The 18051-nt window shown below is 39.8% G+C and overlaps 1 protein-coding gene across 2 annotated transcripts; it reads left to right on the top strand.

The window, feature by feature from the left end:
- Positions 1–3196: 3196 nt before the first annotated feature.
- On the top strand, positions 3197–16143 carry LOC307164967 (uncharacterized protein). Of its 2 annotated transcripts, XM_079882217.1 has the most exons (10): positions 3197–3704; positions 5015–5143; positions 5545–5629; positions 5709–5761; positions 10819–10981; positions 11415–11516; positions 12726–12953; positions 14373–14442; positions 14988–15087; positions 15665–16143. In XM_079882217.1, the coding sequence occupies exons 1-9, from the start codon at positions 3372–3374 to the stop codon at positions 15019–15021; spliced, it is 1197 nt and encodes a 398-aa protein (XP_079738343.1). In that variant the 5' UTR covers positions 3197–3371; the 3' UTR covers positions 15022–15087; positions 15665–16143. The 2 variants fall into 2 exon arrangements, with proteins under 2 accessions (XP_079738343.1, XP_079738344.1); XM_079882218.1 differs by lacking the exon at positions 12726–12953.
- The last annotated feature ends 1908 nt before the right edge of the window (positions 16144–18051 follow it).

Genomic DNA, 18051 nt, shown 5'->3' with positions numbered 1-18051 from the left:
GAGAGGATCCGGCGAGCTTCTAAGTGCCTCATCTGTCTCCGGTGGTCGCTGTGAGCGGCGCTTCTTCTTGCGCGGCCCAGCAGGGACAGGCGGAGCGACATCTTGGTTGAAAACTTCAAGTCGAGCCCGCAGGGTCGACATTGAAAGTTCCTCGCACTCAGGGCAGCCGCCCGTAGAGAGTGCGGTGGCGGCGTGCTCGCGGCCCAGGCAGAGAGCGCAGATGAGGTGGCGGTCTCCGTTGCTGAGCGGGCGCGGCAGAGAGAGAGAAAACGTGTGTCACAGTAGCCGAACACACAGTAAAGGATATGACGGCGGATAGCGTAGCAGGCACGGAAGGCTGAAGGCGGCGAAGGCGGCCGGCTTCTTCAGGCGCTGTCCTCGGCTTGCTGGTCGCTGGTTTCAACGGCGGCGGCTCTCAAGATCCAGCGATGCGAAGAGCTTCGCTGAAGACAAGAAAATCAGATATTTAGCCTTTGAGCACTGGTTATATACACGCTGGCCACACCCATTCTGACGGTTAGAAGGGTGTGGAGGGCGCGAAGCGCCCTCATTGGAGGCCACGTTTCAGAGTGCTCACTGATAGGCTTAAGCAGTTGCCGCCGAGCAGCCAATGAGCACGCTTATACAGCCTGCCTAGGTCTGCCGGCTGCCGCACTGCGTTGACAATGAATACAAAATTAAGGATAATTTTTGGCTTCAGATCTCGAAGAAAGAAGACTTTCCCGATGCGTAAACAACTTACGCAATACGAGAGAACCTCTCGTAAGAGAACATGAATTATGCAGACATAATTTTTGCCAGGCTGTCATACAAAGACATTACGAACACACGCAAAAACAAGATACAGCCAACTAAATATTAAAAACTGATTATGTTGTAGTCAATGTAGGGTTTTTCCTGTCAGCTTTTTTGTTTTACTAGTAAAATAAAACCCGTAGATGTAGTTTGCTTTTTTTTTCCCCAAAATAATTGTGTCAGATAAGTACCTCAACCAAGTTTAGTTCCGTTTTGTTCTTCCTTAAAGGGAAATTCCACCAGTGGAGACATGAATATGTATTGAAAGTGGGTCATATATGTATGGGGGTATTATTGTTGCCATATTCCAAATAAATAGATTAATATTCACAAATAAATGTAAAGAGATTCACAAAAATGTATCAAATTCACAAATAAATAGATTAAGATCCACAAATAAATGTAAAGAGTTTCACAAAAAAATATAAAATACACAAATAAATAAAATGAGATTTGCAAATAAATAAAATATTTACAAATGTTTTATTAGTTTACAAACACAACTCTGCTTGACATTTATTTGTGAACCGCTTTCTGTGCATTTGTAAATCGCTGCACACATTTGTGAATCGGTTCCTGTGCATTTGTGAATCCCCTCACGCATTTGTGGATTTTGAAACACTTCTAGGGTCGACGTGCAGACAGATCCACAAATAAGTGGACTCCACCCACCACCTACTCAAGCCAATCAGATAACGGCCACATCGAGCTGGCCAATCGTAGCACGTTCTCGCTTCAACCAATCACGTTTGGCTTTACACTGGGCGATCTTGCTCTGTGCTCATTCATCATTCATCTGCATTTCAAATAGGAAGTGTACGCGTAAAGGCCCATAAAATATGTTTAAAATTTGGATTTTGTTAGAATTACACCATTAGACTGCTTGTCAAGCCAAGCCACAATTTGTATGAGCCTTGAAAAAAGCCAGAGAAACAGCCCTTTACATCTCTGTTATGGGAACAGCGCATTATGGACGCGTCACGTTATTCAAGATAGAACAGAAAAGCATCAAGTAGCTGACTAATGAATAACTGGGTTCGACCCATAAATAGCTACACGAGTTTTTAATTTGCATGGCAAGATTTTTATTTGCAGAAAACGCTGATGCTGAGGCTCGGACCGTTCCATATTGGGTGGTCATTTGGGCTCATATTTGGTATTCTACATGACATTTATTTATGTCCTATTGCTATTTGTCACGGCGATTGTGCTTTAAAAGGCAAAATCGTATGTCCTGTAATTTCTTGCATCGTGTCTACCCCGTGCGAGGCTATCTATCTAGAAGAATCTATCTTCTAATCTAATCTATCTTCTATCTATCTAGAAGAAGTGCGGGCATCCGTTTACTATCAATGAATGCCCCGCGTCCAGGACACTATCACGAAATATGATTTTTCAAGTAACCAGCACTAGTCAAAGTAGACTACGATCAGAGCCGTTAAGAGTACGAGTGTCTGCAGCTAAGCAGACGTCACATAGGGAATATGTGTTAACGTTTCAAACATGCTAGTTTTACATTATTTGAAACTGCTACGGCAGCAGTGAATAGATAGTGCCTATTTGCTTTTGACGCGCTGTGTCGCGCCTCTTGCCGGTGTAGAGACTGTTCATGATGCTCGGGATCTCTGATTATCATAATTCCCTGAGTGTATCCTGATGGAAATATAAAGAGGCCTTAAAATCTTTTGAAAACAGAGTGTTTTTACCACACAAACAGTTCAGCGCTGCTACTGGTCCTTTCAAGGATGCAAGAATCAGTTCCCGCCCCGAGTGTAAAGCCAAACGTGATTGGTTTCAACCAGAGATTGTGCTACGATTGGCCAGCTCGATGTGGCCGTTATCTGATTGGCTTGAGTAGGCGGTGGGTGGAGTCCACGTATTTGTGGATCTGTCTGCACGTCGACGCTAGAAGTGTTTCAAAATCCACAAATGCTTGAGGGGATTCACAAATGCACAGGAACCGATTCACAAATGTGTGCAGCGATTTACAAATGCACAGAAAGCGGTTCACAAATAAATACCAGGCAGAGTTGTGTTTGTAAAATAATAAAACATTTGTAAATATTTTATTTATTTGCAAATCTCATTTTATTTATTTGTGTATTTTATATTTTTTTGCGAAACTCTTTACATTTATTTGTGGATCTTAATCTATTTATTTGTGAATTCGATACATTTTTGTGAATCTCTTTACATTTATTTGTGAATATTAATCTATTTATTTGGAATATTGCAACAATAATACCCCCATATATATGTAGGCTAGTACAATAGTAGCATAAATTTCTAATTTGGTTCCTTCTTGGCCGAGAAAAGGCAGAAAATGACTTTTTAGTGCTTGTGGATTGCAGACAACAATCCCCATAGTGCATTGCAATGCTCAGCTCCGCAGGCCACTCCCACTGTCGAGCGCAATAGTTAAACTCCGCCCATCAATCTATCAACCAACGATCTAGACTAGAGTTGGGCTCCACTCTACGCTACCACGAGACCGCCTGGAAATCATTTCACACAATTTCTAGTGAAGAGTTAGTTTGCGAACTCATTATTGAATTACTCCTCGTTTGTGTTTCGAAATGGTGTGCACTTGCATGGTACCGGGATGTTCAGCCAGCACAAGGAAAATACACGGAGTAAGTTTCCATAGATTACCCAAAGAGTTGGACTTGTGCAAAAAGTGGCTACGGGCTATCAATAACCCGAAGTTCGGAGAGGACACGGCCATTGAAGCACTAAAACATCTGACGGTGTGCAGTCTACATTTCAAGCCAGAAGACTTCGAACCCAACCCCTTAGGAGTGAAGAGACCCGCGCTTGTGAAACCCGCAATTCCGTCGATATTTACCTTGCCAGATGATGACGGCGAACAGTCTGGAACTAGCCGTGCTAGCAGCGCTAAATGCCTGGAGGTAAGGTTCTTTCTAGCCGTTTCTCAATACCAAGTACGCAAAGTTCGGACTTGACAAGTTCGACTCAGGAGAACGAACTCCCGAGGACGGGAGGACGCAAGTCCGGTAATTCTGCAAATGAGACAGCGGCGTACTTGATAGTGTCACTCAGCTCGCTCTGGCTACTCCGGTTATCTCTTTATGTATATCTAGGCTACAAATAAAACAAAATATGCTATAAACCACCACTCTTTTCATTTTCATTTAAATTTTTTTTAAACATAATGGCCACACAAATGTGGTTCAGGCAACGCAATTGATTCACTGCATATTTATAACAACACGAAATATAAAGCACAACCCTGACTTCATAAAAATATGATAAATAAAAAACATTATAATATTGATCATTAAAACTAACATTTAGCAAAAAGAGACAGGGTTGTGTCATTTTATTATATATGTACATACAGTGAAGAGAATGTAGGCAACATGTATAATAAAATATTTTATGTTTTAAATATATAAAATAAAATGACATAACCTTTTTTGTTAAATGTCAGTTTTAATGATCAATAATGGCCATTATAAAAGTATAAGTAGCGTAAAAGGTATAAGAAGCTATACAATAATAAAGCAAACGATTCAGTCAAACATAAGTCAGCTCTCTAGGCTACAACGTTAAAGTTAAATAGACTAAATAAAGCTATGAAACTTCACTTTGCCCTCAGCTAAAACGTTTTGCCGGGGAACAAATTATTGATTAATGAGACAAATAAAATAAATAAATCGTCCGTTAGATATACACAAGACGATTTATCTCATGTTAAACCACTAGAGACATCCGAGCCAGCGGCAAACGTCAGCAGCACTAGCCGAGGAAAGGCTGTTCTCGGCGGGGTACATGAGCGCCGAGCGTCCGACTGCCTGGTTCTCACAACTCCGAAAACGTCAGATCAAATTTTCAAATAGGCGCTATCTTTATAAATAAACCAAAGATTTGAGCTTTAAACAACTACATTATCGCCTGAAATACTCTTAAAACTACATTTCGTGACACAATAACAGCAGTATTTTTAAATTACGCGGGGTTTCTCCTCTGCTATTGACGCTTGCTGGTTGGTGTGAGATGCATTCTGGGATACCTGGCTGTCTCAAGTCCGCACAAGTCACCTCTCGGTGCATCCTCGTTAAAAGGGGCGGATCAAGAACACATCCGGGGATTTGAACTGGACTTGGCTAGATGTGAACTTTGAATTGGAACAGTACTTGGGCAGCGACTGATGACGTTTTCAAATGTTTTTAACGTTATTGAACGTATGACATTTCAGACTAAAGCGACGTCGACGTCTGCTGCAGCGGTGTTGTCCCCATCATCAGAAGAGGATGAATCCCAGTTAGCGCTAGCACCAATGTTATCAACACCAGTCAAGATTCCTCCCTCTGTCCAAGCACAGTTTGTAAGTAGCCTACATAATGTTATCTCTAATCATGACTGCAGTGGAGGCTAAACGCAAGTAAACGCAGTTTACCCACCTCTGAGATTTCAGAAATAGTTTATCCACCTCTTGATAGAGTTTATCCACCACTCAATACATTCAGTGCACTTTCTAATAGAGTGTATGCACTCTTGGAACTATCTAGTAGGCATACCACTAGTAAACAGTAATCTTCACCATTATCAAATATGTTCTGAATGTCTTTTATGTATTAAATTTTTTTTTTTTTTTTATCCAGTAGCGCATTTCCTTACTGCAGTTTATCCTACCCACCTCTTATTTCACCACTACACCTATCTCTAGCTATCTCTAGTATATCTAAGACTACTGTCTGTATTGACTACTGTCACACTATTGCACAGATGGCGTTGATTAAACAGGAGAGTGAAGACATAAAGATTGAAGAAGTGTTCAGCATGAAACATGAAGAAACTGAGGAACAAACAGGTTAGTTTCATTCGATCCTTTCATTATATATATTTATAAAATACATTGTTGTTGTTTTTTCTCTGATTTCTACATACAGGTGCAAAGCCAGGAACAGAGCAAATGCACAAGGTTAGAGGACAGACATCAAAGGTAATCTGATGTGTTTTTACCAAACACAGAGCATCATGGTTTAGTGTAAGGTCACACGCATCCATTATATATATACAGTATATTGTGTGTGTGTGAATACCCATATATATAAACCGGAAAACTCACCGTTTTTACTGAGAGTGATGAGAGTGCTTAAAAATTTTGCACAGATGTCAAATTTTAGTATGTAATGAAACTAGTGGTGGGCCGTTATTGGCGTTAACGTGCTGCGTTAACGCGAGACTCTTATCGGGCGATTAAAAAAAATATTGCCGTTAATCTATTCTCCAAGTTGGGTTGGGAGCTGCTCTATACTACACAAGCTATGATGACGCAATCTACCCGCGGCCGCGAGGTACACCCGGCTGCAACGCATCATATTCGTCGTTATCTTAAGTAAACTGCTGAAAGTGAAAGCTGGTGAAAAAGATCGGTGCAACATCCATTATTTGGACTTGGTTCGGATTTAAGCCGTCCAACGAGCAGCAGCAAACTATATAGACAGAGTGTGTGGGGTAACAGTTCGGTAAGTTAACACACGACTAATCCGTTCTACCACCTCAAATTCAAAACGAAACATGATATCACTGAATACCAGCGCGCGTATTATTCCCAATATATCTTAGTGGTGTAACTTAGCACATAATCTCTGTCTGCGCCCGATTTTAAGAATCGTTGTTGTTTCTTTTTAACTTAAAAGACAATATTCTAATTTTAAATTTGGGGTTTCATAAGCTCCAAGCCATAAACATTAGACCTACTTAAGTCTCTGCAGCTAGTGTGCTTACATTTTATTTATCTGCAAAATTATGTTGTATACTTACAGTTTTGCACAATATATATTCTCAAAACTACATACACCCTTTAAAAAAAAAAAAAAAAAAAAACATTTAGCAGTTGTTTAGCAGGGTCTGTGTAACCTGTTCTGAAATGGTTTTATTATAATATCGTTATCGCAAGAGGCTGCAATGTATATCACAATATGGATTTTAGGCCATATCGCCCATCCCTAATTGATAGCCTATAGTAGTTGATAATAACACAGGCCTACCTAATGTTGCCTACGGACGGTAACAGTACAGTAGTAACCTTTTACAGTCTATGAGTAGAACAGCTTTCTCAAGCAGTTTGTGATGCATTTTGGAAACAGGAGATGAGCCCCTGGTCTAATGCGCCACCTGGCTTGAGAAACCCGTTCTCAAAGACTTAATTTTATAGTCATTATTTGGGTAGCACACATATTCTGAATGCCTTCGGCAGAATTCAAATGAGCCATTTTAATCTAGATAAAAAAAATTAATCTATGCCCACCTCTAAATTAAACCTTTCGAAAACAATAGCTGGAATTGTGCAAGCCTGTTAGAAGGCTACCACACACACAGTTTATATGTCTTAAAGGGTACATAACATGCACAGTTTCACCTAATCTCATGTTAATCTTGAGTACCTATAGAGTAGTAGTGCATCCTTAATATCTCCAAAAAGTGTTTAGTTTTATTATATTTATAAAAGAAAAATACAGCTTTCCGATTCTCTCCGGAAAAAGCCGAGGTCCTGGAGGCGGAGCTATAGAGTCAAGCGGTAGCTTTCCAGCAAAAGACAGACATCCGATCCAGTTGTACTTACATGAATGGGGTCTTTTATCACTGGGACCGCTCCACGTTTTAATAGCAAACGATTTGCAAATCCAGCGTCGACCTGGGCCTTGTTAATAAAACATTCGTCACTGAAATGACCAGAACACACAACCGCACTTCCTACACTCCGTTGCTGCCCCGGAAAAACAAACTGCATCCACTGTTCCTGTAACACTGGGTTCTTTGGGAAGCTGAACACGGTAAGCTTTCCCTCACATCCAAATACACGAAGAAGAAGGAGGAAGAAGGAGAAGAAGGAACAGCTTTCCCAGGAATGGATTGACCGGCAAAAGAAAAACAGCAGTGTGAACAAAGTTTACGATGCAACAAATCTACTGGTAGGTTTATCTTTCAGATGTTAGTCATATAATAGTACGTTAATAATCCCTGATCTTTACCTTCTACACATGCATTTCTATATTTATACACAGACGTTTCTGCAAGTCTTCTTTCAGTGTGTTCACCGACTGAGTGTAACATCTGTGTGTGTTTTCACTGTACTCGGGTCTGATAACGAACACTAAATTAGAAGTTTGTGCACAACATTAGAAAGTATAATAAAAAAGAGTTTGTACAGAGCAGGGGTGTCCAAACCTCTGTCTTAAACGTACAGTATGTAATTTTTTCTCCACTAGGGGTCGCTAACCTCTTACAATAACAAAGGCGTAGTTTGATGACGCAACATTTGCTAAGAATTATGGATCTTGTCGTCAACGTCAAGCCGGCCGATCTAATAATGTTTATGGATGAGTGAATACATTGATGCTTTTATCATGACTGTGATATGAAGCAGTTCGGGATTGCTAAGAGACAGCTCTCAGCTCCACACGCGACGCGAGTCCCGCGGATATAAAAGGAATATGGACATTTCATTCTACCGAACTACACGTGCAGAATTACTACTCACAGGTCAGTTTATTAGACAAATTAAACTTGTGAGGTAACGCAGCGCTGTTTCACTTGGTCTAACATTAAACTATCACACTAAACTGCATTTGAATGTGTTGAAATGTATGTGTTAGTTTGTCTGTATGAGACTAGCAGTAAGCTAGATCAACATTAGAATAACATACAGATCATATTCTAACATTTTATCATTGTTGAACTATATAACATTGATTAGTTTTATGTTTAATAAAGTACATGTAGGAGCGGTCGAAGTCTCGGACGTGGAGCTCTCGTTTATATACTGTCTATGGAGCTCTCGGCATCTCGAAAACACCGCGCTGATATTGATTCTCGTTTTAGTTCTCCTTTTTTATCCAAAGTCTGCTTGCCGTGGTCCGTAATGGTTGAACGAAACAACAACAGCGTGCAGATAGACATTACGAACTGTCCACGTCTGTCGCCTTGGTTACTATCAGAGGGCTCTGGTTGCTATGGCAGCACGAGCGGAAACCAGGGACAACGCGGATATGACGCCATTGACGGCGACAAAACGGAAATAAAGAAACGGGACGTGTCTTCGAATTAAATTACAAATTTCTCCTGGTTTGAAAGTTGTTGGAAACAGTCGGGATAATGTAAGTACACAGCTAAAAAAAATATATAACAGAGATATAGTGATTTTTGCTATTTTTAAAGCAAAAAAGTTACATATTGTGCCTTTAAAGAGCTTATGCTGGGTACACACACCAAAAGATTTTTTACATCTTATAAGATTTTCAAAATGTGATAGACCACAAACATGAGGACAAAAAATCCTAGATTTAAGCGTTTTGCTCCTATAGTGTGTGTGTGCCATGATGTGACAGACAGCACACCACACACAAACAGATTTTCAACCAGAGTCTCGACTGTGAACACAAAATCTCGCGAGACTTCAGAATAAGCACGGCGGACGATATGCAGGAAGAAACTGCGATGATAGTGTTTGGAATGATTTTCACAGAAAATTCTTGTGAAAAAACCCCACCATTATATATAACCTTTTATACAGAAATATATTCATTCTTTATTGTCTTTATTTATTAGGGGCCAAGCACAGAATGTGCGTAGATACCTATTGTATCTGTTGGCGTACCAAAAATAATTCTTCTTTTTCTTCCGACTGGGCGTCTATGGCAGCCCATAGAACCGATTGCGGGAAAGTTGTGCAATTTGGCACACTGATAGAGGACAGACTGAACAGTCACCATTGCAAATTTGGAGTCTCCAACTCATTCCCTCTAGCGCCACCAACTGTCCAAAGTTGCACTCATGTTTATGCTAATAACTTTTGAACCACAAGGGCTAGAAACAAAATTCTTTTTCCCTCTGATTCCTGAGCTCATGTCGATTCGATTGCATCCTATGACGTCAATAATATTTCGCCATTTTGAATTTTCCGAAAAACCTACTTTTTCGAACTCCTCCTAGGCCGTTGCTCCAATTTTCACAAAAATTTAATCAGATCATCTTCAGACCATGCCGACAAAAAATTATGGAATTCGTGTTGATTCGTCAAACCGTTCTCGAATACCGTGCAAACAAATTTTACGTAGCGCTTGCGAAAAGAGACGTAAGGCTGTATCTCCGCAACGCTTTATCAGATTCAGACCAAACTTTGTACATGTCATCACAAGCATGACCTGAGGCAACGCCACCTACTGGTCCGGAGAAATGAAAAATGGCTATTTTTGCTTATAACTTCTGAACAGTTTGTCCAAAAATCATAACATTGGTCTCGTTAGATTCAGGACAACATGCCGAGTCGACTGATATCCAATTTTACCATATCGGCCATTTTGGCTGTCGGCCATTTTGAATTTTGTGATAAAATGCTATATTTTAAGAACGCATGAACAGATTGTTACAAAACTTGGTATGGGTCATCAGCACGATGCCCTGAAGGAGCCGGATAAGTTTCGAACCAGCGCCACCCAGTGGTCAAAAGTTATAACAAAATTTCCAAAAAGGCTAATAACTTTTGAATAAATCTGGCTATTGAAATGCCACTGGTCTTAATAGATTCCTTGGGTAAAGCCGAGAACATAGATACCAAGTTTACCTCATTGTCACTTCACTCTGACCACATCACATCAGCTTTGTAACTGCGCCACCTATTGGTTGAAAGTGGTAATCAATTAAATCATATTTTAAATTACTTTAAAACTGATGATTTTTCAGCCATTTCACCTACAATTGTCTTTAAATGTCTTTAATTGCTCATTGTTGCAGTTGGTCTGACACTTTCAGACATGTTGGCATGTCTTGTCGTCTTATTCTGCTTGGCCCCGATAATTGCTGCTTGCAGCTATATTTCTTTATTGGATTTATTGTCTCTTTAGAAAAAGTTATTTAATCCCTCTATAGAACCTCACTGAACCCTTAACACTCAGCTTCCTGCAAGTGTGTGTGTGTGTGTGTGTGTGAGAGAGAGAGAACTTGTAGTTATTTATCTGATGTTCAGTGTTGTGATGATGTGTGAATCTCCTCCAGCTCCACAAGTGGGCTCTTCTGGAGCGGTTCCCAGTGCTCCTGCTGGCCCGGAGAGGCTCCAGTGGTTTCTCCGCCGAGTGCTTCTGTCCGTGGAAGATGGACACCGAACACACGCACGAGGCTTTTCTGACCATACAGAGGCTGTATGAGAGTCTTCTCAATGGTGATTATCCAATGCATGCTACATTTGCACATATTTCATTGCTTATTAATGCATCCTTTATTGATTTGAGAATTGATGTGATAAGACAGTAGTACCGACGGCACATACATTTGCAGAGTTAAGTTGTTCTCACCTTAGGTTTAGAAAAATGCTTTAATATGTGAACAACATGTCTCTTTTCAATAGGACTAACATTTTACGACACATTGATTTCATTTATCACATTCCCAACCTTTTGACCTTGAAGCCTCAATTTTACATAAAGAAAACATAAGAAACTTGAGCCTTGTATTATTTTGATTGTCAAATTGATATTACATTATTAAATACAACCCATTGGTGGACTTAAACTTAAACCATAATAACACTTTATTTGATGTATTTATTTTTGCTGAACGATTGTTATTCTCATGCAGTGGTATTTCTCCAACAGTGGTTAACACGGATAAAAGCATGCTGGGAAAGCGTCCGCAGGCCACACACAGCACACACACACAGACTGAGACGGAGTCCACATCTCAGCTCACCTGTAACGGTACAGTATCTGCAATATATCTGACCTGTTCTTGTACAAGCGAGGATGCGGCTCGAAAATAACGTTAATAATTTCTATCAGGCTTCGCACAACTCCAGGTCTGTCCGCGAGCTGCCATGCTTAAAGTGCAGACTGTCAACACACATTTCTCCTCATCCCATAATGCACTACGGCAACTGGCTTAGTCCAAAAATGCGCAGTTCTTTGGCAGTTGGTTCTGTTCGAGGTCGGATCACGTTCTCACCACAAACGAACCGCTCCTGGTTTCTTTTGAAAGCGTGCCGAGACCACCTAGGCTTGTTTGGTGCGCACACGAGTGCGATTGCCGCATTCACACCGGCCCAAACGAACCGCACCAATGGGGAAAACTAACTCTAGTGCGATTCAACCGAACTAAATGAGGCAGGTGTGAAAGCAACCATATGGTGTTAATCACAACCATAACTTTAAACAAGTTGTGTTCACAATTTGAGCCTGATATCACAAAAAATTATCTTTCTGTCAGAGTGTGTTCGGCTGCAGGGGCAAAGTTTTGAACCATTCCGGTGAAAAAAGAAAAAAACTAAACGTAAACATTTTCTGTCAAAAATGGCCGAAGAGCTCCAGAGGGTGTGGCCTAATTGAAGAGCACCAGAGGGTGTGGCCTAATTGAAGAGCACCAGAGGGTGTGGCCTAATTGAAGAGCACCAGAGGGTGTGGCCTAATTGAAGAGCACCAGAGGGTGTGGCCTAATCGAAGAGCACCAGAGGGTGTGGCCTAATCGAAGAGCACCAGAGGGTGTGGCCTAATCGAAGAGCACCAGAGGGTGTGGCCTAATCGAAGAGCACCAGAGGGTGTGGCCTAATCGAAGAGCACCAGAGGGTGTGGCCTAATCGAAGAGCACCAGAGGGTGTGGCCTAATTGAAGAGCACCAGAGGGTGTGGCCTAATTGAAGAGCACCAGAGGGTGTGGCCTAATTGAAGAGCACCAGAGGGTGTGGCCTAATCCTGGCTTAATCTGAACTCTGTCAGTGAAACCCGGCCACATTGTTCTCATTGGTCATGCGTCTCCTAAGCACAAACACACGCTGTATATTTCAGTGTGTTGTGCCCAGAGCAGAGGTGACGGGTTGTAGAGTGTATTCCAGCCGTTAGATAGATGTGTTTTAGAGATGTGTTGATTACAGCAGCTTATGCTAAGGCTCATATCACAGTGTTATCGTTCCAACAGACAGAGAAGCGAGCATCATGGGAGAGAGTTCACAGACCGAGACTCAAACATCATCATCATCAGAGTCGTCCTCTCCATCTTCATCCGTCACTCCTCCTCCTGTTTTCATCTCCTCTCCTCCATCTTCTTCTCTGGCTTCTCCTCTTCCTCAAGCTGAACGCTCTACTGAAGGCCCAGTGTCTTCCTCATGGGGAAAACGGCCAGTAAAGAGGAAAGCAGACCCTAAAGGTGTGTGTGTGTGTGTGTGTGTGGATTTTTATTTTATTTTTTTGACATATGAATCTTTATTTTGCACTGAGACACAGTTTTAGTCAGCTGAAAGTGAATATATTGGTAAAACTTTCCAATAAGGTTAACATTAATGTATTTACTAACGTGAACTAACAATAATACATCCGTTACTGTATTTATTAATCTTTGTTAATGTTAGTTAATAAATATACAGCTGTTCATTGTTTGTTCATGTTAGTTCACAGTGCATTAGCTAATGTTAACAAACAACCTTTGATTTTAATAATGTATTAAATGTTGAAATTAATATTAACTAAGATTAATAAATGCTGTTGTTCATTAGTAGTTCATGTTAATTAATAACCCCTATTATAAAGTGTTTCCAATATTTGTAATGTTTTTGACAGCGAGCTCTTCCGTGTAATGATCGTACGGTCCCCGAGTGTTGTCCTGTTGATCTGAGTCTATTGTTCTCCTCATTTGAGTCGCTTTGGATAAAAGCGTTTGCTAATTAAATAAATAAATAAATAAAAATGAAGATTTAGGATCCATCTTATTTTGCAACATTTTTGTAGCTATTTTCTTTGAATATGCGAGACTTCCGATTTATCTCTAATGAGGAATAACAAACTAAAGTGAATGTTGAACTGCATGTGCTCTGAGCCAGTGTGCTTGATGATGAAATTATATAATAAATGATTATTATAAATATTTATAATTAATAAATTATAATAAATGATATAATGTATATGTAATGTATAATGTAACCGTTAAAGGTTTGCACACGACTGCTTCTGCACAGGAATGAGTCTGGAAGTCAAACGCACTGAAGGAACGAATGGTTACATATACAAAGTGAAATATATGTGTGTATTTAAACTACATATTTGTGTGTTGCTTTAATCATTCCCCGTATTCATATGAACCATGAAATATGAAATTAAGCGTTTCAAAAACATGAATCTATGATGTAACTTGAGGAAAAATAGATCTCTACTTTATCATGAGCATGGAAAAGACAATAAAAACAGACTTAAACACAAGTGTGTGTGTGTGTGTGTGTGTGAGATGAGTGGGTTCAGGGGTTGGGTTAGTGTGTGTGTGTGTGTGTGTGTGTGTGTGTGATGAGTGATGAGTGGGTTCAGGGGTTGGGTTTGTGTGTGTGTGTGTGTGTGTGTGTGTGTGTGTGTGTGTGTGTGTGTGTGTGTGTGTGTGTGTGTGTGTGTTATGGGAATTCCCACGTCTCTAAAATGGTCATTGCCATATTACTGTAGCGTCACTGAAACCGGTTCTGTTGTTTACACTAAGCTAAATTTTCATTTTCATTTTAAATTGATGTGGTTTATAATGTGTAGAAGATGTTTGTTGAACTTATGTCTGTTATAAATGATAACCATATCCTTTAATGTGTTTCAGAGTGTCCCATCATGCATGAACACTCGGCCGGATCCCCCACACACACATCTCGAGGACAAGACTCCGGGAGGTTAGTTTCATAAAGCATTTAAAACCTCTGAAATAATGAACAACAAAAACACATTGACAATAACAATATTATGTGTATGTCACAAAAAAAAAAAAACATTACCAAATATACTCAATAATTAATGTGAGGTTTTCATATAATTCATGTTATAATGTTCAAACGTGGATTTTAATAAGAATTATTTTACTTCTTCATAACAGTGGTCGTCTGACAGAAATAAAAACTGCAGGTCCATATATTTCACAATTGTATTGATAATATTGGAAAGTATTACAGTAAGGGTCATTAGTTAACATGAGCTACTAATGAACAATACTTCTACAGCATTTATTAATCTTAGTTAATATTAATTTCAACATTTACTAATACTTGATTAAAGTCTTGTTCACATTAGTTAATGCACTGTGAACTAACAATGATTTATATTAACTAACATTAACAAAGATTAAGAAATACTGTAACAAATGAACCTTATTGTAAAGTGTCACTGATAATATAGTAATGAAGTTAATCATGCTAAAGCTGTGTTATTCTTCTGATGTTAGACTGTGTAGTGTTTGGCGTTCATCAGACGTGTGACTGAACCTGCTGTGATTGAGCTCATGTTTCCCGTGTTCGTGAGGAGGCGCTCTTGCTCTGGATGGGGTGTGTATTATCTGACCATCACTGGAGAAAACTACACACACATTTATTTAGAGAAACATTAGAGAAACATAAAGTTGCAGTTTGATCAGTGACACTAAAGTCTGATTGTCAAGCAAGTCAAATAACAATCTCATAATTTTTATTTAATATCGTAAGAGCCGTAGTTACACACACATCTCTACAGACAACACTAGCTGTGATCTCGACACACCTTTACGAACTTTTTATTTTTATCTTTTCTTCAATGTTTTCAACCACTCTTAGATTCAAGCATTTACTTCATCAAGCCTTTGTTGAGAACGGCATTATATTTCTGTCGTCTTGAACAATGAGAATATAATATATTCTGAACACAAACCCAAATCAGTGGAAGATCTGTTGCTGTCTCACACACTCTGAGTGCAGTGTGAATAATGACATTTCAAACAATTACATTATATAATGTACAAAATACATGATGTGGATTATGTTTTGAAACCAATAAGTTACCATGGTATAAAAAAATGCATTCATACCTGAAAACTACATTTTATTGTACAGTATTTATATTCCAGTAACACTTTATGCTCTCTTACAGCGGGAAAAACTGGGAAAACTCCTGGGAGTCAAGTGAAAATATGCAAAGTTCATCCTGAAGGGGTGTGTGTGTGTGTGTGTGTGTGTGTGTGTGTGTGTGTGTGTGTGTGTGTGTGTGTGTGTGTGTGTGTGTGTGTGTGTGTGTGTGTGTGTGTGTGTGTTGCTGGGTTGTAAAGTTGATGCCTTGTATGATAGTTGCAGAGACTCTTTCATCAGTTCTGGTGTATTCTTGTGTTGTGTTTCTGAAACTGCTCTGTAAAGCACATTGTCTTTCTGTTTTCTGTGTTTGATGACTGACTCATAAAATGTTTTGAAATTGACACTGGCTCTGTTTCTTCATATACTCTTGATTTTTAAGATTGTTTATAATTGGTCATTTAAGAGCAAACATGTATATGCACTGTGACTAAATGCATTAGTGATGTGTTTACTGCTGAAAAAATCAGATTAAGCCACGTTATTATTATTAATTTTCCCTAAAGCACCTATTAGCCCGCAGTCAATGTCTTTAAATCTATAATCAGTTGGTGTGGACTGATTTGACCTAAACAAATAAATTAATAAACTTACATTAATCATCAGTCTATCTCTGTTATATATTATCATCATTAATGGATAGCATGTATTTAAACATGTTTTTTACGTCTTTACTTGTATGTGTTTTTGTATATAGTCTAAATTTCTATGCACTTTAGTGATTTTAGCCTGTGACCAGGACTTTTATTTTGGTGTGGTGCTGTGACGTCATAAGGCTGCGCCGTGCTACTCTGCGTCTGTTGTGAATCTGCTGAAGAAAGGTTTGTGATTTTTAGACATTTAATGTTTTCAAATAGATATAGTCCCTTCAGACCATTTTATTGGTTTAACAAGCACTGCGAATTTATTATTTAATGTGATATAATGCTTTATATGAAACTTTTATGAGCGTTATTTCTTTGAGTAAACACACACGAGTAACAGACAAGGTGTGTTTGATATCGCCCTCTTTATCGTGAATCAGTTTAAACACGAATTCAGTCTCTGGTAAAAGTTGTGATGGAGAAACTGAGTCAACTGAACCAAATGCACATCAGAATGATTCACTGAGTGTTTGCAGCTCTTGAGAAGAGTTCATGATCTGCAATACCAGAGGCTGCAGTTTCAGGACCGCATTTCTAGGACACTAGTTGAGTTTGTACTAGCAGTTTTATAGCATACTGTTCAATTCTGTGTTTGTGTTAATAAATTTAAGCAATTGAAACAGTAAATTGTAACTGAAAATGCATATTAACCATAACCGTTGGTAACCCTCTTGGTATATTTAACCTAATTTGTTTCAATGCCCATATATTCTGTTTTTAAAGTGCCCCGTTATGGTTTTTCGAGTAGCCCCTTTCATGCGCTGTAATAGAGCTGTTTGTGAAAGTAGCCTAAACGTTCTGCAATGAAGTAAAAAGTGCACGATAAATAAAGTTATTTTCTCCCCCAAAAAATAATTGTCTTAATGAATCGATTGTGTATCGAATCCTTCTGCTTTACGGTTCTACTTCACTAGAAAATACATAATGCCCACCTATGGCCCTGTCCCAATTGGCACCCTAGGCACTCGTGGTCTTCTTACGAGTCTGCACTTTCGCGGCGTAATGCCGCTTTGACTGTCGGGAAGAAGTCCGCATCAGTGCGCGTCGAGGGCAGGGGGGCAGGGTTTCATATTTTCTTGAAGCTTCCCCGGGCGCCGCCATTGATTAGCGGACCATCACCTGCTGTTAGCATCCCACTGACTCCCATTCATTTTGGCGTCACTTTGACAGCGAATAACTTTACATCTGAGGCGTTTAAAGACTCTATTTGTCCATTATTTATTCCTAAAGAAACACGAAAATGTATAAAAGGCTCCATTATCTTGTAGCCCCGTAGAAGCAGTTTTTGTAAAAATAGGCTAACGATTGCGTCACAGCCACGCGATTCTCTGTCGCACAGTAGAGAGATTACCGTATGGACAGGAGGAGAAGCTCGCGGGCGATCGGGGGGACGTGGAGGCAAAATGGCAAATTAATCAGAATACTTAGCAAAAATTGCTGCTAGCTCCGAGCTCATGGACAGCTCCTACTCATGATCTCCGTCTCTGCAAGATTCGGAAGGGAATGATTCAGATTTCTCTCGGCACAGCAACTAGAAGACAGACGGGTTGCTCACGTCACATCTACATCGTCAATCTCAGTTTGAGTCTGCGCAGTCGCTCAGCCATCAGGAAGTGAGAGCTTCTAATTGACTTCACTTTTCTCCGTTGAAACCTATGGGGTCGCTGTGTCCAGTTTATATACTGTCTATGGTCGAGGGCACATGTCGACCGCACAGGGGGCGGAGTCCGCTCAGACTCGCGAGCACTCTTCTGAGGCCTAAAATGAC

Source organism: Squalius cephalus (assembly GCF_949319135.1).
Source record: "Squalius cephalus genome assembly, chromosome: 9".
Taxonomy (NCBI): domain Eukaryota; kingdom Metazoa; phylum Chordata; class Actinopteri; order Cypriniformes; family Leuciscidae; genus Squalius; species Squalius cephalus.
The sequence above is the reverse complement of the archived record's forward strand: the minus strand, read 5'-3'. Positions and strand labels throughout refer to the sequence as shown.

What these genes read in the sequence shown, in the direction of transcription:
- LOC307164967 (XM_079882217.1), top strand. Translation starts at nt 3,372, where the DNA reads ATGGTGTGCACTTGCATGGTACCGGGATGTTCAGCCAGCACAAGGAAA. An exon ending in GTATGAGAGTCTTCTCAATG is followed by an intron (nt 10,982 to 11,414) that starts GTGATTATCCAA and finishes TTTCTCCAACAG; the next exon opens with TGGTTAACACGGATAAAAGC. An exon ending in ATCTCAGCTCACCTGTAACG is followed by an intron (nt 11,517 to 12,725) that starts GTACAGTATCTG and finishes TCGTTCCAACAG; the next exon opens with ACAGAGAAGCGAGCATCATG.